We start from the raw sequence: 25579 nt of genomic DNA on the forward strand, positions 1-25579 counted from the left end.
ATCAAATTGATGTCAATAATGAGCACGTGTGACGACGAGCGCGCGGGACAGCGGACACGTGCGCGCGTGCGTTTAAGCGTTGACGGCCGCCCTTTCTTGCCGTCGTGTAATGGCCGACACGAGCGGATTAAGTTCGATGACCTTTACGGCGCGCTGGGCTTCTCCGCCTCCTCGCATGACCTTGGCGACGACCACGACCTTCCAATATCGCCACAAAATCATAAAATATGGCAACAAGTGGCTAGCCAGTAGTCACTATGGAAATATGACAAGTGTGTACATTGTGTGTGTATATATTTATATATAAAAGCTATTTCTTTTCTAAGCTGCCAGCAACCTGCTCACCGTGCGTCCCCTGCACTCCGGCGGCCTCCAAACATCCTTGAGAGGAAGCCAATCAAAGGCCTTTCATCCAAAGACGACAAAGCAAAGCGTTCGGGGAGCAAGGACACGTCCTACATTCCCCGCCGTCCTTCCCTTCATCCCTTTGGATTGGGGGTTGGGGGGGAGGAGCGGGGACGGGGACGGGGGGGCGCCCGCCGCCGTTTCGACATCTGTCACGCGGCTAATCAAAGCGCTCAATTTGCCGGAAAATCTCTCCCGACGAGCTCGTCGCACAGAAGATGTAAACGCGCTGGCCCGGGGATCGATAACGTCGCGTCACCCGTAACGACGGCACTTATTGACCCGTTCTAAAGACGCTGCGGACCTTTCAATCAAAAACTTAGTAAACTTACTTAGTTCTGGTTTTCAGTTAGGTGTAAAGGTAGGTAGTTAATAGTGATTCGGGTTCTGGTGGGGGGTGTCTGGTCGGTGCTGGATTTCACCTTCCTTGGTTTTCTTCGGTCCCCTCGGGTCTCCTGGTGTTCGGTTTAGGTGAACGGTATGAGATTTTTTTCTAATAGGTTTTCTGGTGAGCTAACAAATACACGCACGCACGCACGCACGCACGCACGCATGCACATACACATTCTCACCCACACACACAAAAAAAAAAATATATATATATATATATATATATATATATATATATATTAAAAAAAAAATAAAAATAAAAAAAAGAGCAATGATGATGACATTTCCGAATGAACAATACTGAGCTCTTAAAAAAAGAAAAAAAAGAAAAAAAAATAGTGATTCGGGTCGTAGTTAGAACTCAAACATTGGTTCTCATCGAACTTTCTCGATCTCAACAATAATCAAATTGAAATCCAAATTGATAGGTACCAAGTCCACTCGAGCTAAAACTGATTCCTCTGTTTCTCCCGACCCTCAGTCCAGAACTCTGCTGCCCGCATTATCACAAGGAACCCGTCCACGCACCGCATCGCTCCAGTCTGGCAACTGTCCATTATCGCATCCAATGCAAGATACAGCACACAATAGCCACCACCAAAAATATAAATAAAGTTCAGCCGTTCTAGTAGACATTTCTAAGGTTCAAATATAGCATGGAAAGCCATCATCATCATCATCATCATCATCATCATCATCATCATCATCATCCTAAAATACTGCATTACCAAGACGTGGACACGCCTCCAACATTCTGGCAAGTGCTGGCTTGTTTAGTATATGTGACAGCCGTCATCTGGAACAGCAATCAGGATGGAGGGAATTATGAACAGTTCCAAAAAGCAGCGTTAGAAGAAAATGTCCTGCTTCTGTTAGGAAGCAAAAAAAAAAAAAAGAGGCCTACATCACATCTAAACTTAATTAGGGGCTAATAATCAGAGGCATTTGAAATGGGAGACTCTCATCTAACATGATTTTAAATGTAATTGTTCATCCCAGTTGCTGAGTGGGTGTGCACATTTTTGCAACCACATCTCAACCTCAATTATTTGCACTCGCCCGCTTCAAAAGCAGGCATGATTTGTACATGTTGTAGGTCACATCATGGTGAAAAGTTTGTACATTCGCAAACCTGACATTCTGAACACGGTGTGTGCGGACTTTTTTATATTTGCTATACACGGTGGCTTTTCTTGAGCGAGGTGCATTTATTGCTTTGCCCGCCGCCGCCGCCGCCGTCTGCACTTTGCCTTCGTCTGGGCTGTTAATTTGCGGCGTGGGCGTCTACTTTTAGCGGCTCTTCGCCTCACCTTTCACTTGCCCTTTTGTGCGACGCTGCCGGTAAGAAGAACAAAGCCCACAAACAACGTCACTGTCGAGTCTCCACTCAAACTGTGGTTCAGTTCTCCGCACATGCAACCTCAAAACACACACACACACACACTTCACACTTCACACTTCACTTGGAACCTAACATACCAACTGGCTAGCTAACTATCTCCACTATTTAACTAGCTTCCCAAGTTAATATTTCAAGTCAAAACATGCATCCACTAAAAAAAAGTGGACCATTAGAAGAATAAAGTAGTCATTCTTGGGAGAAAACGTGTAAAATATCAATCAAGATATCAATATTTTTTTTTACTTCTGGTTATTCTCGTAAGATTCTGACTTTTTTTTCTAAAAAAATATCTTGTAAGCTTCCCCTTTATGTCCCTGAAAAAAACGTTTTTTATTTTCTTGCTTGTTTCCAAAATAACGTTTGACAATGTTCTTGTAATATTGCACATTTAAAAAAAAAATTATATATATATTTTTGTAGTTTTGACTTTTTTTCTCACCCTTTAAATCGCGCATTTTTGTAATTTCATATTTAATAGGTGCATTGTGGAGTTTGTTACTGTTTTACTCACTACTGCTACCTCTGGCCAAAAGCACAACTGCAGCCTCTGTTTAAAGCTTGTGCCTGGTGCCACTCTACCACCCCAAACGTTTTTCAAATTAATACACGCTTTATTTTTTACTTTATTTCCCTATATACTGCAAGTTTCCCCCCTTGTCCACCAATGTGTGTGTCCTATTTCGAAAGAAGCAAAACTAATGTTGTTAGGGGGTAAAATTGAAAATATAATACCGAGCATTTTTGCACCTATTCCATGAGCCATACCAGTAGAAGAAAAAAAAAAAAAGAAAGACCAGTAAAAGGAAAAGAAAGAAAAGTAAGCGTGTGAAGGGATCGAGCTGGCAGTCCATCTGCCTCCCGCTGTCCGGATTATTGGCTGCTACCTGAAGTTAAAAGGCCAAAGGAGGACCAGCCGCAGGGATGGCCAAGGGTCCAAGGAGAAGGAGAAGAAGGAGAACAAGAGCAAGAAGAAGCAGCGTCCATTTCATGTCGCCGTAATCCCCAAAGTGCTTCGGTGTGCGTCCGTCCGGCCCCGGGGCTTTTCCACACCTCCGCGCTAAGGGATAAGCGACTGGGCTCACGGAAGACGGGCCTGAACGTAACGTACTTATTCCGACAGCGATTAACACACTGACTCCGTGCAAAACAACACGCCGCATTCTTTCGCCGGCATGGCAAATCCAACCGCACGGGGCTTGCGGGATTGGCGGCAGACGCTGAGTCCTGCTTTCAAGGCAGATTAGGACAGCGGGGACGGCTAACGGGGTCGCCCCCCCAATATTGCAAAGAAAAACCAGCATTACACGATTACAAATAAAAAGAATAACCCTATTAAAAATAACGGGAATTTATGTTTAAAAAAAAAAAGATATTTTCCACAAAATTGTTGCATTTTGACTGAAAAGAAACTCAGCATTTACAAGGAAAAAGCGGAGTTACCATAAATGAGAATTTTCGCGTGGATGTCTTTTTTTTTTTTTTTTTTAGGTGCAAAGTTGTAGATTTCTGATGAAAGAAAATGACAATTTTGTAATTGTCTTTTTTTTGCGAATTTTAGTAGAAAGTAGAAATTGTTAACTTCTGACATAGCAAACACTGTATTCATTTGAATAAGAAACAATTTGATTCAACTTTGATTATTTCATTTGACAGGAAAAAAGTGATGAAAGAAAAAAAAAGAAAAAAAAGATACATTTCACAAGGGTTGCTTATTTCTATTAATCTCCACCAAACATTTCTGGCAGCGTGCGATTAGAAAAAGCCGAGCGGCGGGAGCAACACTCACCCCTGTTAAGGTCTTGATGTTGTGCAGCGCATTCTGAGCTTCCAGGGCAGCTTTCCGCGTGTAAAACGTCACAAAACAGCAGCCTGCAACACACACACACACACACACACACACACAATATAACAACATAGGAATCACATATTCCTCAACATATGAAGTTCCATCTTTGTTTTTGACTGTCGTCAGCGGTTCCTTGAGATCCAAGTGGCCTGAATTACGACTTAAAAATAAGACCAAATGGCTTGCTTGGTTGATACCAAGTCAAAGGTCGTGCATGTTTTACAAAAAGAAAAGTCAAATTATAATATCAGAATGCAATTTTCAGCTTTCATCTTACAAAGGATGTTATTTATCGAGCTGCAGTAAAAATAACATGTCGAAATATGAAATGATAATATGCATATTAGCCATGAGGCCATTTTAGCTTTCAAAGTGAATCTGTGTCCCACATTTCGGGTCTGGGATTTCTTTCTCGCCTTCATTTGCATGCGTTTGTTGTGTGAGCGTTTGCCGTTTGACGCGGCGCGCACGCTTTTTGTGGCCGCTCGAGGCCCCGCGGTGGCGCGTCTGGGCCCGAATCCGACGGCGAGCATCTGGAGCGGGTTTAGCATCTCCGCTCCCAAAGTCCCTTTGATGAGGCCTGAGGCGTAATGGATTGGAATTGTGAAGTGGTCGGCGGGTGCCGGGATTACTGAGCGTGTTGGCGCGCGTCGCCACGGAGTGCGGGCAGCTGGTCGGTTTGGGCCGGTTAAAAGCAACACCTCAACACCAAGCGAAGCAAGTTGTGCTGGTTATTAGTTAGGAACAAACTTTTTTTTTCTTTTTTCCTGGTGACAAAAGAGAGCCTACAGAATTATGAGCGTCATGGAACACTGGTGGCTAGCTTGGATTTCTGGATGCTGTATTTTTGTCCGCGTTTTGAGATGTCCTGATTTGTTGGCAGTTCTTGAACGCACCTCGTTCTCAGCACAAGTGAAACACAAAATATGTTTTGGCTTCTTTCTTCTTTGCCAATATTTAGAAAAATATCAATTTTTTTTTTTACTTCTGGTTATTCTCGTAAGATTCTGACTTTTTTTTCTAAAAAAATATCTTGTCATTTAGAAATGTGCGTTTGAACGCACCTCGTTCTCAGCACAAGTGAAACACAAAATATGTTTTGGCTTCTTTCTTCTTTGCCAATATTTAGAAAAATATCAATCAGGATATCAATTTTTTTTTTACTTCTGGTTATTCTCGTAAGATTCTGACTTTTTTTTCTAAAAAAATATCTTGTCATTTAGAAATGTGCGTTTGAACGCACCTCGTTCTCAGCACAACTGAAACACAAAATATGTTTTGGCTTCTTTCTTCTTTGCCAATATTTAGAAAAATATCAATCAGGATATCAATTTTTTTTTTACTTCTGGTTATTCTCGTAAGATTCTGACTTTTTTTTCTAAAAAAATATCTTGTCATTTAGAAATGTGCGTTTGAACGCACCTCGTTCTCAGCACAAGTGAAACACAAAATATGTTTTGGCTTCTTTCTTCTTTGCCAATATTTAGAAAAATATCAATCAGGATATCAATTTTTTTTTTTACTTCTGGTTATTCTCGTAAGATTCTGACTTTTTTTTCTAAAAAAATATCTTGTCATTTAGAAATGTGCGTTTGAACGCACCTCGTTCTCAGCACAAGTGAAACACAAAATATGTTTTGGCTTCTTTCTTCTTTGCCAATATTTAGAAAAATATCAATCAGGATATCAATTTTTTTTTTTACTTCTGGTTATTCTCGTAAGATTCTGACTTTTTTTTCTAAAAAAATATCTTGTCATTTAGAAATGTGCGTTTGAACGCACCTCGTTCTCAGCACAAGTGAAACACAAAACATGTTTTGGCTTCTTTCTTCTTTGCCAATATTTAGAAAAATATCAATCAGGATATCAATTTTTTTTTTACTTCTGGTTATTCTCGTAAGATTCTGACTTTTTTTTCTAAAAAAATATCTTGTCATTTAGAAATGTGCGTTTGAACGCACCTCGTTCTCAGCACAAGTGAAACACAAAACATGTTTTGGCTTCTTTCTTCTTTGCCAATATTTAGAAAAATATCAATCAGGATATCAATTTTTTTTTTACTTCTGGTTATTCTCGTAAGATTCTGACTTTTTTTTCTAAAAAAATATCTTGTCATTTAGAAATGTGCGTTTGAACGCACCTCGTTCTCAGCACAAGTGAAACACAAAATATGTTTTGGCTTCTTTCTTCTTTGCCAATATTTAGAAAAATATCAATCAGGATATCAATTTTTTTTTTTACTTCTGGTTATTCTCGTAAGATTCTGACTTTTTTTTCTAAAAAAATATCTTGTCATTTAGAAATGTGCATAAATGCCCCCCCCCCCCCCCCCCAAAATAAGATTAATGACCTAATGATGCAATCTTTTTTGTAACATGGGTTCATGATTGTGTACGTTCTCGAGGCATGTGCTGATGATGCAAACCGTCACATTGAGTGATGCCAAACATAAAAAAATAATCTGATTATTAATTAATTATCTATTTCTGGTAACACATTTTTGAAAAGATCACCAGTTGAGACAATCATCCTGTGGCTATACTTGGCGCAGCGCATAGAACGTGCGCGTGAAAAAGGGAGAGCACGCAAAGGGTTAAGATAAGAGAAGCAAGCGGCGCTGACAGCCGAGCGAGTCTTTAGCGCGCTATTTATTCCATGTAGGTCAGCAGTCACGCGGCGCATCCGCAATTCGACGTGCCGCAGCTTCTCAGGCTCACTTTTAGAATGTAAACCGAGCGCAAACTTCTGGGAGTCATTCTTAAAAAGGACAGATGGGCCAGCCCTTTTCAATATGAGATCAAACATTCAACTGTGGAAAATATGTCCATAATTCTCCATGCTCATTTGAAGTCGCCCTTGAGATGCGAGTCATTTTCAGGGCAATTTTTTTGCATCTAAAGGAAGGCAAACTAGCGTCATGCTAATGCTAACTAGCATGTTCTTTACCCTCTGCGTAGAACGACTAACATTAGTGCTGCACTGAGTTCACGGAGTTTCTTAGCTGTTACAACGAATCCCAACTTATGTTCACAGGCAGGACACGCCCCCCCCCCCCCCACCACACACACACTGCAATACGATTGGCTGCTGCAAAGAGGCAAGACTGTGTAGAACTCAAGTGGGATTCATAATTAACATTATATCCGACAGCCTTATATTGCCCAAAGGTGGGCACAGCATAAGCAGTATGTCATTAATTTCATGTTTATTTTTTTTGATTGTCGTCCCCCCCCCACTCATGTGGGATTTCAGAGTTCAGGGGGTGTTCCCGAACACACTTCCTGGTTTGAAGTCGGAAAATTTCGACTTACGACAATCCTCGAATGCAGCAGTAAATATGTCCATTGTCATTCCCCCACGTCCCGTCTCCTGTTTTTATTATTATTATTATTATTTTTTTTTTTTTTTTATCAGTTTCATTCTGGACTTTGTTGTTTTTGTGCCATGTTTACCTTCTCATTTTTTGTTTCATTAAACTACACTTTGGACTTCTTGCTGCCTTGCTCTCCTCCATTTGAGTCCACCTTCCCATCAACCTCACCGGAGAGACGTAACATTAGAAAGTCAAGATTTATTTTCGATAAAATACACATTTGAAAAACTTTTAGGGAGGACGGCTCGAACAGATTTTTTATGAAAAAGACGATTTGAGATTGAATTGTTTTGAGTAACGAGCAAATTCAACTTCTCTCACAGCGCCGCTCTCATTTCGTTGGAATCGATCGCCCTATTTCAGTGTGAACAATGTTTAATTGACCAGTTGTTAAATAAAAAATGAAAAATGAACAGAAAACAAGCTAACGCAGAAAACAAGCTAACGCTGGTTAGCGAACTAAGTTACAGTACTATAAACAAATAAAATTGCTAAATTAGAAAGGTAAAAACAATTTAAGCAGACAATTGAATAAATGCTTCAAAATGACAAAAGATACATTTGAATTAACCAAGCACAACATTCGATTGATCCCAAGGAGATGGTCAAAATACCAGAAACGTCTTCCCGAGCTTTATGAGAGCATTTGCAATGGATTAGCAGTGAGAAGCTAAAAAGGCTACATTTGGGATTTCTTTAGGAAACGTGAACGTGCATGTGTGCGTGTTGTGATTCCTGTGGCGTCGTCGGGCCATGTGGGGGGGGGGGGGGGGGGGATGTGCTGGGTTGTCAAGATGAGGATCAAAGAGTGGAGGAACGGACCTCACACATCCACACACATACTTGCACACGCACACGCACAAAGAAGCGGGAGGGCTGTTTAAGAGTCAGCGCACACACATAAACACGTGCGCGCACACACACAAAAGTGCATCCAGCATTAAGAGATTATTTACATTCGACATCCCATAACAACCTTGAACAGGAGACTTGTGCGAGCATCTCCGCGGAGACGTGCTTGTTCCAGCTCGCGACCTCCACCAAGGCAAAACGACGACATGCAAACTTGCCGTCAGCATGAATGCTTAATTGTCTCCAATGTGTGGTGGACGGGCAACCAGTGCAGGGGTGGATCCTGCGAGTCTTGCAAACCTGAGCCGGGATTCAAACCCAGAACGTCTGACTGCGAGACAGACATTGGTGCTGCAGCATTCGGATATTTTTAGGAATCGAGTATTTCAAACTGATTCTTCATTATAAATACAACTATATGCACATGTGAGATGCAGGTATTCATTTTGTCCACTTGGGGTTGCTATACTCACATTGTAGTGTCTGTGACTTTGAATGTGTGCGGCTTTAAAAGGCGGGACCTGGTGTAGTGAGTGACGTGGGCGTCAGTGAATGACAGTGCAGTTGGCTCTTCTAGTCAAGACAAGAACAAACAGGCAAAAGTGAGGTGGGATTCGAACCCGGAATCTTCCACTTTGAGGCAGAAACGCTGCCATATTACAAAATCCAAAAATCAGCTTGGCCGCGCTCCCCTCGAGTGCTCCCGATGGCGGGAAACAGAGCTTGGAAACTCAACTAAGCAACTCACGCCGCCACTGAGGCATGTAAGCACGCACGCACGCACACACTACACACACACACACGCACACACATTACACACACGCACAATCTCCCATTAAATTCCACCTACAGCTGTTGTGTAATTGGGCGCGGGAAGCGGGCTAAAAAGGAGCTAGCGTTGAGCTAAAGCAACATAATTGGCCTCTCCGCTTTGGGAAACAATGAAATGAACGGCGGCGGCGTCTCCGGCTCGGAGCCGATAATTGCCTCGCCTCGTCTCGTCTCGTCTCGCCGCCGCCGCCGCCGCAGGTGAGACGGTCGAGATTCTTCGCCGTTCCGCCGGCTGTCGCCGGGAGATTTTCTAGGGCCGGACGAAACGCTGTGCGCTATGAAAAAGACGATCGCTTTTTCATTGGCCGATTAGAAAGTTCACGAGGGCCAATCTGACCAGCAGGAAATCAATCGGCTCCAATCGAATAGAGAAAAAAGTAGTCGGGCAGTGGTCATAATCCGTCGTGTAACCGTAATTTCAGCGAGCCGAGAAAGCGTGCCGTAATCCGTGCAATGAAGACGCGGGTGTCCTTTTTAAAATTGTGATTAGAAATGCATCAAATGTCTGTTTGACCTCGCGTTAGCCCCGCTAACGCGAGGTCAACGCCAGCGGGCTGCCAGTCGGGATCAAACCTGATCGGCCGGGCCTGACAGCGGCTTCAAGTCAAGTCGGCGCCGCCGCCGCTTTTTAAGAGTCCGCTCACACTTTTGTGGATTATCGCCGCTGATTTCCACAAGGGGGCTCGGCGGGCCCTTAACGGGCCGGGTGTGCGCGCGTGCTAATGAAGACATTAAACTTGTTGTGCGCCGCGTGTGGGCAGGCGCCATCATTAAGATAAATGACACAACGTGTCCCCTGCCAACACGCACGCACGCACACGCACACACACGCACACACGCACAGAGGCTTGCGTTGGAGCGAGCCGGCCGCTTTGTGTTTACCCCTCTGGCTCTCTTTGTCTCGCTCGCTCTCGATCTTCTCCACCATTCCAAATCTTTCTCCCCGCGCATGCAAAAAAGAAAAAAGAAAAAAAAAAAAGAGGAAAAAATAGTTGGGAAAAAAAAAAAAAAAAAAGGCCAAATTACTCCATTTCTCACTCGCCCGACGTCTCATCTGGTTATTAACTCCAAACACATTAAACTAACAGTTGGGGCAACGCTATTCCCCGGACCACCACAGTCAGCAGAAACACACACACACACACACACACACACACACACACACACACACGCACGCACGCACGCACGCACGCACGCACGCACGCACGCACGCACGCACACACACACACACACGCACGCACATACTATTTATATACACATTTGATGTCCTTGATCAGGAGTCTACTAGTGCATGACCTACTAATTGGGCCTAGCAGAGTGACTAGTGCTGCCCATTGGTTCACTAGTACCAGTAATAAAAAGCGGTTGTGCTAGTGCACTTTAATGGCTTGTCTAGTGAAGACAAAGAGTGCCCGAGTACATGAATTGTCATCTCGTGTACAGGTTTGCTTCCCATGTAGCTGTCCAACACTTTACTAGTGAGGACAAAGTGCGAACTAGTGCGCGCGCGCACGCACGTAGCTCAACGCACACACACCTGCGTTCCAGCGCCCGCAGGGCAGCAAAACAACGAGCGATTAAAGGAGAGCGAGCGAGCGAGCGAGCGGGCGGCAAATGATGTTCTTAAGTCCGGGACATAAACACGGCGGCGGGAAGGATTTGCTGCGTACGGATTTTTCACCCAGCTTTTTTGTGGAGTGCAAAATTGCGGCAAAGGAAAACACCACGATGATGAAGATGGGATGGAAACAAAACGGGTCCGCTTCGAACTCCGTGAGGGAAAAATTCAAACGGCTTCAAGGTGGACTCGAATGTTACGCATGTCATCGGAATACTAACATTGGCTGGACATTTCACTTCGTAGGGATACGCACTTGGGGCCAAGCTTGTTTGCTGCCTAAACGGGTTGCCCTAGAAATAGAATGTAAACACAATGAGAGAAAGTTAAAGTTAAGTTTAGTTAGCTTAAAAAGAGAAAAACAAATTTAGCATAAATTATACAGGTAGCAACAACCAGTTTTCTACATAGACGGGTTGCCATAGAAATTAATTTGAACCACTTGCTCTCCGCAAGTTGGAACTTTCAAACAAATGTTGTATGAAATGGATTCGACTGTGGATCCTGTCAACCTAGCTTGCATTCTGCCTAAACGGGCTGCCATAGAGATAGAATGTAAACACAATGAGAGAAAGTTAAAGTTAAGTTTAGTTAGCTTAAAAAGAGAAAAACAAATTTAGCATAAATTATACAGGTAGCAACAACCAGTTTTCTACATAGACGGGTTGCCATAGAAATTAATTTTAACCACTTGCTCTCCGCAAGCTGGAACTTTCAAACAAATGTTGTATGAAATGGATTCGACTGTGCATCCTGTCAACCTCGCTTGCATTCTGCCTAAACGGGCTGCCATAGAGATAGAATGTAAACACAATGAGAGAAAGTTAAAGTTAAGTTTAGTTAGCTTAAAAAGAGAACAACTAATTTAGCATCAATTATACAGGTAGCAACAACCAGTTTTCTACATAGACGGGTTGCCATAGAAATTAATTTTAACCACTTGCTCTCCGCAAGTTGGAACTTTCAAACAAATGTTGTATGAAATGGATTCGACTGTGGATCCTGTCAACCTAGCTTGCATTCTGCCTAAACGGGCTGCCATAGAGATAGAATGTCAACCAAACAAGAGCAAGTTAAAGTGTTGAAACTGAAACCAGAAAAAAGAAAAGAAAAATAAGATCCTTCAGGCATACATATCAGTTGACATGCATATCAGCAAGAATCTTGTGCAGGCCCAACTTATTTTTTGCCTCAATGGGTTGCTATAGAAACGTAACAGAAGAACAAAGTATTTGGCATCAATATCAATTCAGATCGATAGCAATCTGGATATCAGCACAGCCAACTCTTTTGCTGCCTAAATGGGTTGCCAGAGAAGAATCTAAATGAACAACATTCGACCTAAATTGACTCCCTGCCTCTTCCAAACGTGTACAGATACAAAACGCAAGTGGAGGGCAGCCTCACCACTACCCAACGACTCCATAGATCCATTTCTGTCTAAATGGGCTGCCAAACGTGACAAAAGCGAGATATAGCTATGAAATGATAAAATCGAAGAGCATATGTTTGCTGTGAATATCATTTACTTGTATTCAGATATCACCACCCAGCGTGTGGAAGCACAGATTGTTTGCTGGCTAAACGGGTTGCCAAAGATGAATTTGATGACAGCAAAGTGAAACAAACTAAAATAAATAATTAAATAAATAGATCAATACATACATACATACATAGAGGAGGAACATATCTAAATGTATGCCCTGTAGGTGCCTAAATGGGAAGTAAATGTGTACCAGGAGGATTAACTCGACGGGCTGGATCAGAAGTCTCCAGTAACGAGGAGCCGCCATAAAACTGTGACTTCCTCTTTCCGCCGAATGTTTTTACCGACACAAAGCACAAGCGGAGGGCAGCGTCACCCCCCGCTCCCGCCACCCGATGATTCCTTTCAGGCGGCACCTCCACCGACGGAAGGTAAACAGAGCGAGACGGGGACCTTGCCGACATCGGCGAGATTACTGTACGGCTCCGTGGAGCTGAGCGGGTGCAGATGAGGTTCAAAGAAGCGACGGGCTCTGCGGGGCAGGGCGACTAACAAGGCCAATAAGAGCCTCCATCAAACCCGACGTTTCCGCCGCTTCAAGGCGGAAGACGTAACAAACAAATAAACCGCGGCCTCCTGATCAAGCGGCAGCCGGTGATGCTCTCGAGTCAATACAAAACAACTCATTTCAAGGGTGGTGACGATGGCGACCGGTCATTGGTGTGGAGGTGGTGGTGGGGGGTGCGGGGTGGGTTGGTAATCTCAAGGCCTGCAGCACATGAACCCAAGACAAATGTGTCAGTACATGTGTCAATATGAGAAGACGCGGACATTGGCAACACTTTGAAAAGGCCTCGCTGACTCAGCCAGGAAGAAATCGAGTGGAAAATGTACGTTTTAAGTGTTAATAGACGGGATGCGGATGATTAATTCTATCAGTATTGCTCATCAGGGGGCTTATTGGACATTTGCCAACATGGTTAGCTTGTTTAGTGTCAATTTAAAAACCGATGGACCATGGCTTACCAACCAATTCATTCAGCCTCAGCTTGGCGCCTAAACGGGCTGCCGTGGAAATGGAATGTATGTAAAGCCTTACAGTGTATGAAACTTGACAAACTAACAATGTAAGTCATAGTCCATTTAGGTATCAACCAGCTTTTGTAGGCCCAAATAGTTTGCTGCCAAAACGGGCTGCAATGTAAATATGATACAAACAAAGTGAACATTGAGAACATATATGGGAAAAACTAACAATGTCTGCTGTAAATGTCAGCTGATACAGATTTGACTGTAGCTATTTGCCGCCTAAATGGGCTGCCAAAGAAATGGATTTCCGTTCTTTGCTGGGCTTGTTCTCACTCGCCAAATGCAAGTTTATGAAAATTTGTGAAGCCTTAGCTTGCTCATTATTGTTTCTGTGGAAGAATCCACCCGCCTTGCTTGCTTCCCATCTAGCCGCCTCGCCTTTTTGATTTTGTGGCGTCGCTTGAGACGTTTTCTCGAAATGTGCTTTTTCCGCCGCCATCTCAACCTGCCCGCTTCCTCTTTTGGCTTGCTGCCCACCCCCCCGTCTCGTCAGGATTGTCATCACCCCCCCCCCCCCCCCCCCCCCCGCCGTTCGCCTCCCACCTTCCTTCTACTCGACTGGATGCGTGTTAATATGGCGGCGCCTTTGTCGCCCGCTGCACTTGACAAGTTCATCAAAGAGGAAAGACAAAGGCGGCGGCACAAAATGGAGCTGACGTTTGGAAGAACGCAAACGCTCATTTGCGTCAAATGGCGCGCGCAAAATGCTCATTTTGCTTTCGGTGCGTTTGTCTTGGTTGCGCGATTAAATGGATGCAGTCGTTGGGATGTCAGACCTTGTTGCTGGAGTTGAACTGTTTATTTTTCCCTTTTTGTTTAGGAACAATTGGTATTCAACTTTTATGAGCAATGAATCACGGTCTCATATTAGGGCTTTTTGGGTAGTGAACCAAGTTGCGGAGGCCCTGCAACTAATTTTTTGAACGCGCGATTAATGACCCTTACTTGGAAAGCCTGTACTGGGGAAATTCCAGTCACAACGCAGCAGACACGGGGGTCAAAAAATGTGCAGAATTTCACAAGTTCCTTTATGTTAAAGATTAGACAGCTCTTAATATGAAAAGAAAAATGCACTGAGCTGTCACCAACGTCTTACAAATGCAATGATGCCATCTAGTGGCAGAAAATGACCACACCGCAAATCAATATCACACTCGTTTTTTAAAGTTAAGTACACTTTTTTAATTTTAACTCAATTTTATGAATTATGAAATCACTGTATCAATGACTAAAACATGCAGCCATATTTCTATTAGACTTCATTTTTGTTCACTTTTATAAAACGTCAATTTTTTTTTATTGTACATTTAGAATCGATATAAAATTTGCGATTAATCGTGAGTTAACTATTGAAGTCACGCGATTAATTACGATAAATAATTTTAATCACACCCCTAAAAATAACACATAACGAAATTCATTATTTCATAAGTAGGCCAACCTGCGGATGAAATAGCAAAGTGTGTCGTCTCAGTGGTCAAAACACGAGTACGAAGCGTTTTTCTACTTTCTACTTATGTGAAGTGTTCATGTTCAACTTGCGAAATGTGAAATCTCACTTTTTGCAAGAAAAACTTAAAAAAGGGTTCTGCTGTGTGTCGGCCGGTGATACCTTTGCTCTGTGGCGGGTTCTGGCTGCGGTCCCGCAAGATGTTAATCTGGTAGACGGCGCCGTAGGGCTCAAACAGCTCCTTGAGTTCCTTCTCCGACCAGGAGCGCGGAATTTGGCCCACGAACATCTTGATGGCGTCCGGGTCGGGCTGGTCTGAGTGCTCCAGCGCGCCGTTCATCTTCCCGGCCGTGCCGTTACTGCCCGCAAAGAGATGGCGCAAAAAAACGGTGTTAACGGTGCTGTGGATTTGCACCCGAGGCCACAAATGTTGAAATCAAATTGGTAAATATTTTGCTTTTTACAAGAAATGTACATTTAAAGAGAAAAAATTTTGAAAAAAAAAAAGAGTCTGTTTCCACTCTTTTGGGTCGACTTATTTGGGCTGAATTTTGGCGATGCCGAGTTGTTCTGCCGCACAAAACTCATCCAACACGTGAACACAGATGGCTAACAGATGTCTTGGTTAGTTAAAAAATAATAATAAAAACATAGCGTGATACATATTAACACTGCCAGGCTCTTCAGATGGAGCCAAAGCAATAACAAATATCCTTATTAGTACTTCATTGCCCCCCCTCCCAAATTCTGCTATTCATTTTACACCTTCCTAAAAAAAAACACAAAAAAGTCATTCCTGCTCATGTTTACACTAAACATCAGCAATTTGCATTGCTTACTGACTTGTAGCCCAAAAAATTATTCAACATTGTTGATTAAAACACCAAACTCTCCAATCAAATCCCATCATTAGCTTCACGCTAACACAAGACTGGCTAACGCAAATTAGCCTCGATGTTTTGACGGTGATCGCAAACGTTGAAAACAACCGCCAGCTACGTCAACACATGGAGCGGCCACGCGACGAGCGACAGGATCCTAAATCCCGCCCACGCGACGCATCCAGCACACGTACACAATCAGAAACTCACGTCACGCGCACGAGGCTCATCATTGATAGTCGCTTGCGTACTCGCGTCAACGATCCCGCACGACTCTTAAAAAAAAAAACCGCACAATTCAAGAGCAACGATGATCCGCGATGTCGTGGGGGTCGAGCGCATTGCGAAAAAAGACAAAAAGGCAGATTCCGACCTTTCGCCCCGCGTCATCCATCGCTTGCAGAACGAGCCCAGCCGCTCGGCAGAAACGCCAAATTCCTTCAGCGACCTGAAGGACATGTCGGCCAAGGGGGCCGGCGCCGACCCAGAGACTTGTGGCGGTCGGCGGGTTTGGGGCCACGGTACTGTACTGTACTGCGTGTGTGTCTGTTTGTGTGTGTGTGTGTGCGTATACAATCCCTCATTGTCATCGTAGCGTCGCGGCGCCGCGCTGCCACTCGCTGGCCACGCCGACACAATGAAGAGCTTCACCCCTGCAAGGTGACTGCCGGCTCTATGTGTGTGCGTGTGTGTGTCTGTGTGTGTGTGTGTGTGTGTGTGTCCAGGCCATGGATTAAGTGGCAGTCGATGCGCTCCCATAACAACTTCTCCATCTTCCTCAATTTAAGAGCAATGTTTTGGGGGAGGAGTTCTGGTGGGGGGGGGTGTCTGGTCGGTGCTGGATTTCACCTTCCTTGGTTTTCTTTGGTCCTTCCTCGGGTCTCCTGGTGTTCGGTTTAGGTGAACGGTATGAGATTTTTTCTAATAGGTTTTCTGGTGAGCTAACAAATACACGCACGCACGCACGCACGCACGCACATACACATACTCACCCACACACACAAAAAAAATATATATATATATTAAAAAAAAAAAAAAAAAGAGCAATGATGATGACATTTCCGAATGAACAATACTGAGCTCTTAAAAAAAAAAAAAAAAAAAAAAAAGAGCAATGTTTGTGGTAATGCCTTTGACGCCACTTCCAAGCCGATAATGGCTTTTGTTTACATGCAGGCTCGCCAACGATGAGGCACGGTTGGCGAGTTTCAATGGGAAACTGCAGGAACGCTTACAAAATTCAACGTCGGCTCTTAACGCATTGCCCGGAAGACGTTTTCAAGGATGAGTTTTGGCCACATTATCCCGACTGATCTTTCAAAACCCGCACAATATCATATTCTAAGATCGTATTACACACATCAAATCTACCAAATCAAAGTTTTGACTCTTTTTCTTTGGATTCTACCTTTTTCTGTTTGGCTAAAAATCAAGACAAAAACAGCAGAAAATGAAAACTGTGAAACAAAAGCAGATTGATGACTTTGATGCTTTTGTGACATCTTTAGCATCTGAAGAGCGCTTTTATTCGAGAAAAGCGGCTCCAAAAAACATTTAGGAATGGCTTCCTTGCTAGCAAAAAATAACGGATTTCGTAAATGACAATAACTCACCAAAAGGCACATCAGTCAAGGTCTCGTATTGTTAAACGAATCTTTACATAGTCCTCGTCAAACATTCAAGCTCTCGCTACACTTCAAAGTACTGTCACATGTATGACACACTCACTTCGAATAATTCCCACAATGCAAATAATATAACAGACCGTCTGATGGAGCGTAAAACACGAAAAAAAAAAAAAAAAAAAGTCTAGACATCCAACCTGTTAGCTTTTTGAGATCGCGACTCGTCGTCTTTCTTGCGTACTCACAAATGATGTCAACTATAAAATGGGATCGCTGCCATCTACTGGTGGCCGTGTGTCACACAAGTTGCCTTCGAGCTTGAAATTGACAGCGGCGCGTCAGACCCTCGCCTTCACGTGAACAACAATTGAAGACCAGCACACTCGTCAACGGCAGATATTTTGAATTGTTATCATTCGAATTCCAACCGTGTCTGCTTTCAAAATGGCTGCCAGTGAACGATATAAGCGATATATATGACAAATGATTCCCAAAACACAAATACTGTATAACATACGATAGCACAACTTAAACGATGCCGTGGATAAAAAAAAAACAACCAGATTTCATGCAGGTCATTTTTCGGGTTGTCAACATTTTTCCCTCTAAAAGAGGCTATTTTTCCTTGTAAAAAGATTTTTTTTTCTTCCTGTAAGATGAAATCTTTTTTTCCCATTCGAAAGATGGCCCATTTTTGCAGGCATCCTAAGCCCAAGCTGCAGTTGAGGTTGGCTGCACTCTTTATCCTCCCGCTGCTTGCACCTTCTGTTTCTGCTCGAAAAGACACATCCTCGCCTCGCTGTGCGGCGGCGGCGGCGGCGGCGGCGGCGGCGGCGGGTTCGTGGAAGGGCCGAGATGTCACACGCGCGTCCTCTGACTGGCAGCGTGTTTGCAGGGCGGGCCACGCCCCCACGGGGGCGGAGGGGGGGGGGGGGGAACTAATGTTGTTGACGAGCACGGTGTCAAACATGGCTTTCTCCACGCGGGAAGTGAATGGCGCAAGATCTCACACGCACACACGCGCGCGCGCGCACTACTTACGGCTGCTTAAGTTTTTTCCCTTTAAAATAATTGAAAGAAAATTGTCAAATTCTGTTCATTTCGCAGAATGTAGCATTTTTATTGTTAAGTTGCACTTTTTTCACTCGTAAAAATGCAAATTTTGTGTTGTTAAATAATTCCCACATGTAAATTACATCCCCGTAAAATGCTATTATTTTCTTGAAACGCAACAATTTTATTGGCATGAAATTATGCAATTTTTGTAAAAGTTTGTAAAATCTTCTAAAATGAATATATATATTTTTAAATACAAACATTTTCAGTAACTACACACTGCACTGTATTTATAAAATATTATTATTATTATTATTAATATTATTATTACCACTGTTATTTACAGCGGAGATCAAATGTTTGGGCACCCTGGGTAAAAATATGGATTATTATGCGTAAACGAGCCACGTCAAAAAGTTATATTTTAACCTCATCGGTCCAGAGAACTTGTTTCCAAAACGCATCAGGCTTGTCCGTATGTTCATTTTGTAAATTCAAGTCTCCTGCTTTGTGAGAGTCAATTATATTCAGTTTCAGTGTTCTTGTAGGCTTTTCCTGCTATCTTATTTCTTTGTCATCTCGTTTGCGGCAACATCAGATGAGTCAGCATTGAAAACCTTTGAGATCATCACCTGCGCTATCTCGACAATGATTGTGAACAATCCATGACGTTCTCGGGTCTCAGCTTTCCAAAGCGCCTGCTATAAAGTCTGCAGGGTGACCAGGTTTCTTTTCTGTTATTTTAAAAGTTCAAATGATGGAAATAGAATCAAACTTTTATTTTAGATGTTAAAAGAAAGTCTCTAATTTGAAAAAATAAATGAAAAAAGTAGAACTAATTTCTTGGAATAAAAGAAGAATTACACAATTTTCTTCACATACAAATGACAAATATTTTGAAAATATAAAAAAAATAAAATAATTATTTTAAAAATAGACAATTTTCACACACCACTCCCTCCAACTTTCCTTTCATACGTTCATTAGCATCTACTGTACACCGCTAGCATCAATGAATGATAGCTGATTGTTGTGTGTGTGTGTTTGTGCACACATTGGCCGCCATGGCAACACGGCGGTACGCGCTATACACATGCCACGGCGAGAGAGAGAGAGAGAAAAGCATCAGATAAATGTCACAGTGGCTAATGAAGCTGCACCGGTGCCCCGGCGCTCGGCTAGCGGTGCGCTAACGAGCTGCCGCGCGCTAATGAGGACGTGCACACTTCATGCGCGCGCGCGTATACACGTAAGACAACACACCGATGCATGACAAGTACCAAGGTTATGTTTCCCCGCACCAAAACACGACTCTTTCCCAAATTAGCGCATTTCGGCATAAACGACGCTAACGACGCTTAGCGCGGCTTCATTCAAAACAACACATTCCGGCGTCGTCTTCGTCGTCTTGTTGCCATGGCGACAGCGGCAAGTGCTCGGTTGCAACGGAGCGATTCACCCTTGACACTTTGCGCACACTAATCGTGTAGAGCTTAAGTGCTCCGGATGTGGTGAGAGATTCAGACAGGATTCCGCGGCATCTGGGAGGTGGGACGTGCGTTGAGCCTGAAAACTAACTTGTTAATAGCGCGAACGAGTGCAGACCGACGGAGGAAAAGACGGGAAGAAAGTCAGCTGCCACATCGGGGCCTGCAAACTGCCGAAAAAAAATCCTGCAAATGGGTGTCGCATGTTAAAGAAAAGACAGAAAGGGAGGGAACTGCTACGTCGGGCCTGAGAACTTAAAATGAGTGCAGCCTGGCACAAGAAAGGCAGAAGAGAGGAAAGTGAAGTAAAAATGGGCGGGACCCTGGCAGTGGAAACGACAGGAAGAGAGGAAAGTGCCACGTCGGGCCTGAAAAGACCGCGCTGTGGAGATTGGGCGATAACATTAAGGGATATTAGGGCGGGCAGGGGGGGGTGCTCGTTTTCATTAGGCTTTATGGCTCGGAAAAAACATTGTCATGCATACCAATTAGCGACACGACAGATGGCTCAATATGCTCAAAATGTGTGCGTGCGTGTGCGTGCACGTGTTAAAAGGGATGGTTTTGCATCCCTGCTTTGCCGCCGCCTTCATCCCCTCATTCCCATTCCCCCCCGTTTTCCCCGAGCGGTGCACGAATCGCTCCGCGGAGGAAAATCAACAGTGTTGCCTTCAACATATGTTGACATATGCTGATGGAGTGGACTCATTAGAAGAGTGCGTGTGCCCGCCCAGATGTGCACACGCATGCGGGAAACAGCTTTCACTCACATGTAACATTTTTTGGTACTCAACAGTCAGTAGAGTTAGTCAGTAGTAACAATTTATCACATATAGTTACTCAGAGTGAGTCGGTCATAATAATCTATCACACCGAGGCAAGTTAGGCCTCGGGAGTGTCACACTGACGGAAGAGTTAGTCATGATTAAGGATGTGTCACTCTGACATGTTACTAGTTAGTCGGTGGTGTTATGTTAGCATGGCCAGTGGAGTTAGTCGGGAGTAACAATCTATCACATTGACCTACGAGAGTTAGTGGTAACATTATATCACATATGCATAGGAGTAGTGTCACGAGTGAGATCTGTCACAATGACATAGTCAGGAGAGTTAGTTGGGAACAATTGTCTCTTGTTGACATGGTCAGTTAGTCAGAAGTAATATGTCGACATGGTTATAAGTGTCATATTGATAGTCCTTAGAACTGTGTAAGAATGCGTCACATTAAAATGGCCAGTGGAGTTAGTCGGGAGTAACAATCTATCACATTGACCTACGAGAGTTAGTGGTAACATTATATCACATATGCATAGGAGTAGTAGTGTCACGAGTGAGATCTGTCACAATGACATAGTCAGGAGGAGTTAGTTGGGAACAATTGCCTCTTGTTGACATGGTCAGTTAGTCAGAAGTAATAACGTGTAATGTCGACATGGTTATAAGTGTCATATTGAACAGTCAGTAGAGTTAGTCAGTAGTAACAATTTATCACATATAGTTAGTCAGAGTGAGTCGGTCATAATAATCTATCACACCGAGGCAAGTTAGGCCTCGGGAGTGTCACACTGACGGAAGAGTTAGTCATGATTAAGGATGTGTCACTCTGACATGTTACTAGTTAGTCGGTGGTGTTATGTTAGCATGGCCAGTGGAGTTAGTCGGGAGTAACAATCTATCACATTGACCTACGAGAGTTAGTGGTAACATTATATCACATATGCATAGGAGTAGTGTCACGAGTGAGATCTGTCACAAGAGAGTTAGTTGGGAACAATTGTCTCTTGTTGACATGGTCAGTTAGTCAGAAGTAATAACGTGTAATGTCGACATGGTTATAAGTGTCATATTGATAGTCCTTAGAACTGTGCAAGAATGCGTCACATTAAAATGGTCAATGGAGTTAGTCGGGCGTAACAATGCACAACCTTGACATAGTATCAATAGGGAGTAATAATGTCTCATGTGGACAAGATCAGGAGCTTTATTCAAGAGCATCAAAATCACACGGTCAGAAAAGCAGTTGGGAGCAATCGTGTACCACGTTGAAGTTAGTTGCAAGTGTTACCAAGTAAATATGGTCAAGAGAGTTAGTCTAGCAGCCGAGCTCGTCAGGAGTGTCACAGTGTCATGGTCAGTAGAGTTAGTCGGGAGTAATCACGTGACATGGTCAGGAGAGTTAGTCTAGCAACCGAGCTCGTCAGGAGTGTCACAGTGTCATGGTCAGTAGAGTTAGTCGGGAGTAATCACGTGACATGGTCAGGAGAGTTAGTCTAGCAACCGAGCTCGTCAGGAGTGTCACAGTGTCACGGTCAGTAGAGTTAGTCGGGAGTAATCACGTGACATGGTCAGGAGAGTTAGTCGAGCAGCCGAGCTCGTCAGGAGTGTCACAGTGTCACGGTCAGTAGAGTTAGTCGGGAGTAATCACGTGACATGGTCAAGAGAGTTAGTCTAGCAGCCGAGCTCGTCAGGAGTGTCACAGTGTCATGGTCAGTAGAGTTAGTCGGGAGTAATCACGTGACTTGGTCAGGAGAGTTAGTCTAGCAACCGAGCTCGTCAGGAGTGTCACAGTGTCATGGTCAGTAGAGTTAGTCGGGAGTAATCACGTGACATGGTCAGGAGAGTTAGTCTAGCAACCGAGCTCGTCAGGAGTGTCACAGTGTCACGGTCAGTAGAGTTAGTCGGGAGTAATCACGTGACATGGTCAGGAGAGTTAGTCTAGCAGCCGAGCTCGTCAGGAGTGTCACAGTGTCATGGTCAGTAGAGTTAGTCGGGAGTAATCACGTGACATGGTCAGGAGAGTTAGTCGAGCAACCGAGCTCGTCAGGAGTGTCACAGTGTCATGGTCAGTAGAGTTAGTCGGGAGTAATCCCGTGACATGGTCAGGAGAGTTCCGTGCTTGTGCGGCTATTTTTAGGGCCGCCATCGCAACGGTACGCCGCCATCCTCGACCTGGCCGCCTTTCAGCGCAACGGGAGCACGCGCGCGCACACGCGAGCGGCGCGTTGGCTGGCGTGCGTTGCGCGCCGAGGCCTGTCTGCTCCGCGCTCCTCTCAATGTTTAATGAAGCGTCGCTCTTACGTCATCCGCTGTTTGTGCATCTGACAGCGAGGATGAGGAGGGTGGGGATGAAGGCTCTCCCGCATTCAGCTCTCGTCTTCCACATCATGTTTGACTCCATGTCTGCAATTTGCACTACCCCCACCCTCCCTTCCTCAGGTTCGCCACCCCCTGCCAGCTCGCTCCCATGACAGGTAGGCTGGCAAATTCAGACCCGTTTTGGCATCCCTACTATCTCCCGCGATGCCTTTTTCCGCGGTTTAGTGCCGACGAGTCGTGTTAAACAGCCGCTCGCTTTTACTGGCTCTCATCTACGCCGCTGTGGATGATATTTAAAGGCACCCAAAGGGAATGCAGATCCAGATTTGTGCTTTTCTTGTTTGCTTTTTCGGGTTGATGTGGTATTAATTGGAAGTCAAAATGTTTAACGGGGAGTCAGCTGGAAGTAACAATGCATGAAATGGTCAGCTCAGTTAGTCGCAAGTATCATATTGATTTAGCCGGTCGTAAATGGCGCATAATGTGCCAGGTGGAGGGAGAGTTAGTCAGGTGTGTCACATGGTCAGCAGAGTTAGTCTGCAGTGTCACATGGAGATAGACTGTAGTTAATTGTAAGTAGTATGTGCCAGGTAAAGATAGTGATGACTAGTAATGTGCCACGTTGGCAGCATCAGTCGAGTTAGTTGGAGGTAATATCATGCATCACATGGTCAGCACAGTTTGTCATCAATGTCTCACACTGACACAGTCAGCAGAGTTAGTCAGGAGTCAGAATGTGTCAAATGGTCAGTAGAGTTTGCCATGTGTGTCAAATTGACAGCCAGAGTCAACAGTTAGTTGGGAGCCAGGTGTCAATAGAGTTAATTGCCATTGGTATTAACATGGTTAGCAGCATTAGTCGTGAGTATCAACTTGTCACACAATGACAGTCACAAAAGTTAGTCACGAGTAGCAATGTATCACGTTGACATAATCAATAGAGTTAGTCGGGAGTAACAACGCACCATTATCAATCCGCGAGTTAGTTGCGAGTCAGTGTCATGGTGGGTTTTGTTAGTCGGCGGTGTCACTCAGGCATGCACTTCTCGGAATCAGACTATTTTTTTCGGGCTGTATTTTTGTCTCTAAATTGACAAAAAGGACAAATTCACCTGAGATTTCAATTCAGTGATTTAGCAGTAATTCACTTTATGACAGGAAGACAATCCGGAAACATTCAGATGATTTTTTTTTTGTCCTCTAAGGACCCTTTGAAAGGTTTGCCGAATTCTGGGAAAGGGGAAGCGAGCGAGGCGCCTTTAATTAGTGAGATCCTGCTCTAATTAACCAGCCAGGAATAGACCAGTCAAGGTTACGCACACCCGGGTGGCCATCTTCCGTCACGTCGCGCGCGCGCGTGTGTGCGTGCGTGTGTGTGTGTGATGTCCGAGCAATTAGCGAGAGCATAAATCACGGTTAGCAGGCGGCAGGGTGGATGATGCCATCGCGCTACAAGAGGCTGGCAGCGTTATCGCGTATTATGCTGCACTCATTATTCGACTAAAAATGAGTCACTCATGAGTCACATAACGAGTTGGACCGGTCACACTCTTTAGTCCTCCAACTTTTTTTCTTCTATTCTTTTCAGTCAAGGTGCAACTTTTTCCAAGTGGCTGGTTAAAGGGTTATGTTAATTAGGGTGAGGTTTACAGCACCCCTAAAAGTATAAAAGATGCGTTTGCATTCATTAGTGGTGCCGCATCGAGATAGTCAGCGAAGTAAGTTGCGGTAACAATGTGCGCCATGTCGCCATTAGAGTTAGTCATCAGTCATTCATGAGTGTCAAAGTACTCGTAGTTAGTTGCACGGTCGGTAAAGTTAGTCGAGAGCCGCGAGAGAGTCAGTCGGGAGTTACAATGCATCGCAGCACGGCCAACAGCGGTCCAGCCAGACCCGACGCCAGCAGGTGGATTCGCAGAGTTACTTCCTGTTAGCGAGCCAGTCTCCCGGCGGCGCTTTAACCTGAAGCGGCGCGCGATCGATGGCACACATCCATTCTGCTTTGTTAGCAGTAATAGGCATGGATTTTCTTGGAGGGGCGGCGCGAGACCAACGGCCTCCATTATGTCACCTGTGGAAAGATTCCTATTGAGCGCGGCGGTGAATTACGCTAAACGCATTACGCTGCGCTCCCGGTGACGGCTCATTGCACGTGTACGTGCACAAATGCTCTGTTACACCACGACGCACACACTTGCGCTCTCTCGCTCAATCACTCACTCATTCCCACGCATCCTTTCACTCTCCTTGGCGGCTTTCGTGCCGAGAAGGAAGTTTTGGGCTGAGGTAGGAAACGGAGCAAGGCTCCAAGGAAGCGGCCGCCGGGACTTGAACACCCCCCACGAGTCACACGCACACGCGCACGCGCGAAGCAGACGAGATTGATGGCGTGTAATGAAGTAGCGGAAGAAGGACGACCGCAAGAGCGACGGGAGACATCAGCGGCCATTACTCATCCACGCGCACGCGCGCACGTGCCTTTGGCGAGCCGGCGTCTCGCACCCGCCTCCTCACTTTGCCACCTCCGTCTTGGCGTCCCACCCTCCTTCTGCTCTTCTCTCACGTCGCTCGGCCTCCTCCGGGGAGTCGCGAGCTCTCGGCCAATCAGCATTTGCCATTGAAAAAGTGACATCATCGCTCTCCCGCGTGGGACTCGAGTCCTCACTCGCCGTCCTTTCAGCAAAGAACAATG

General features: G+C 44.6%; 1 protein-coding gene across 8 annotated transcripts in view; it reads right to left on the bottom strand.

Moving 5' to 3' along the window:
- The window catches only part of celf2 (cugbp, Elav-like family member 2), a 114160-nt gene that overhangs the window by 37956 nt on the left and 50625 nt on the right, over window positions 1-25579 (bottom strand). For 6 of the 8 annotated variants that reach the window (XM_086059866.1, XM_086059868.1, XM_086059863.1 and 3 more), the window contains 2 exons: window positions 14905-15101; window positions 3984-4066 (listed from right to left, as the gene is read on the bottom strand). In XM_086059866.1, coding sequence (XP_085915992.1) covers window positions 3984-4066; window positions 14905-15101 — 280 coding nt within the window. Of the gene's footprint in view, window positions 1-3983; window positions 4067-14904; window positions 15102-15996; window positions 16133-17236; window positions 17435-25579 lie in introns of those variants that run through there. The other 2 variants (XM_086059870.1, XM_086059867.1) reach the window with 2 other exon arrangements.

Source organism: Leptonotus elevatus, chromosome 17 (genome assembly GCF_054856555.1).
Source record: "Leptonotus elevatus isolate MCC_2025b chromosome 17, RoL_Lele_1.0, whole genome shotgun sequence".
In the NCBI taxonomy this organism is placed as follows: Eukaryota; Metazoa; Chordata; class Actinopteri; order Syngnathiformes; family Syngnathidae; genus Leptonotus; species Leptonotus elevatus.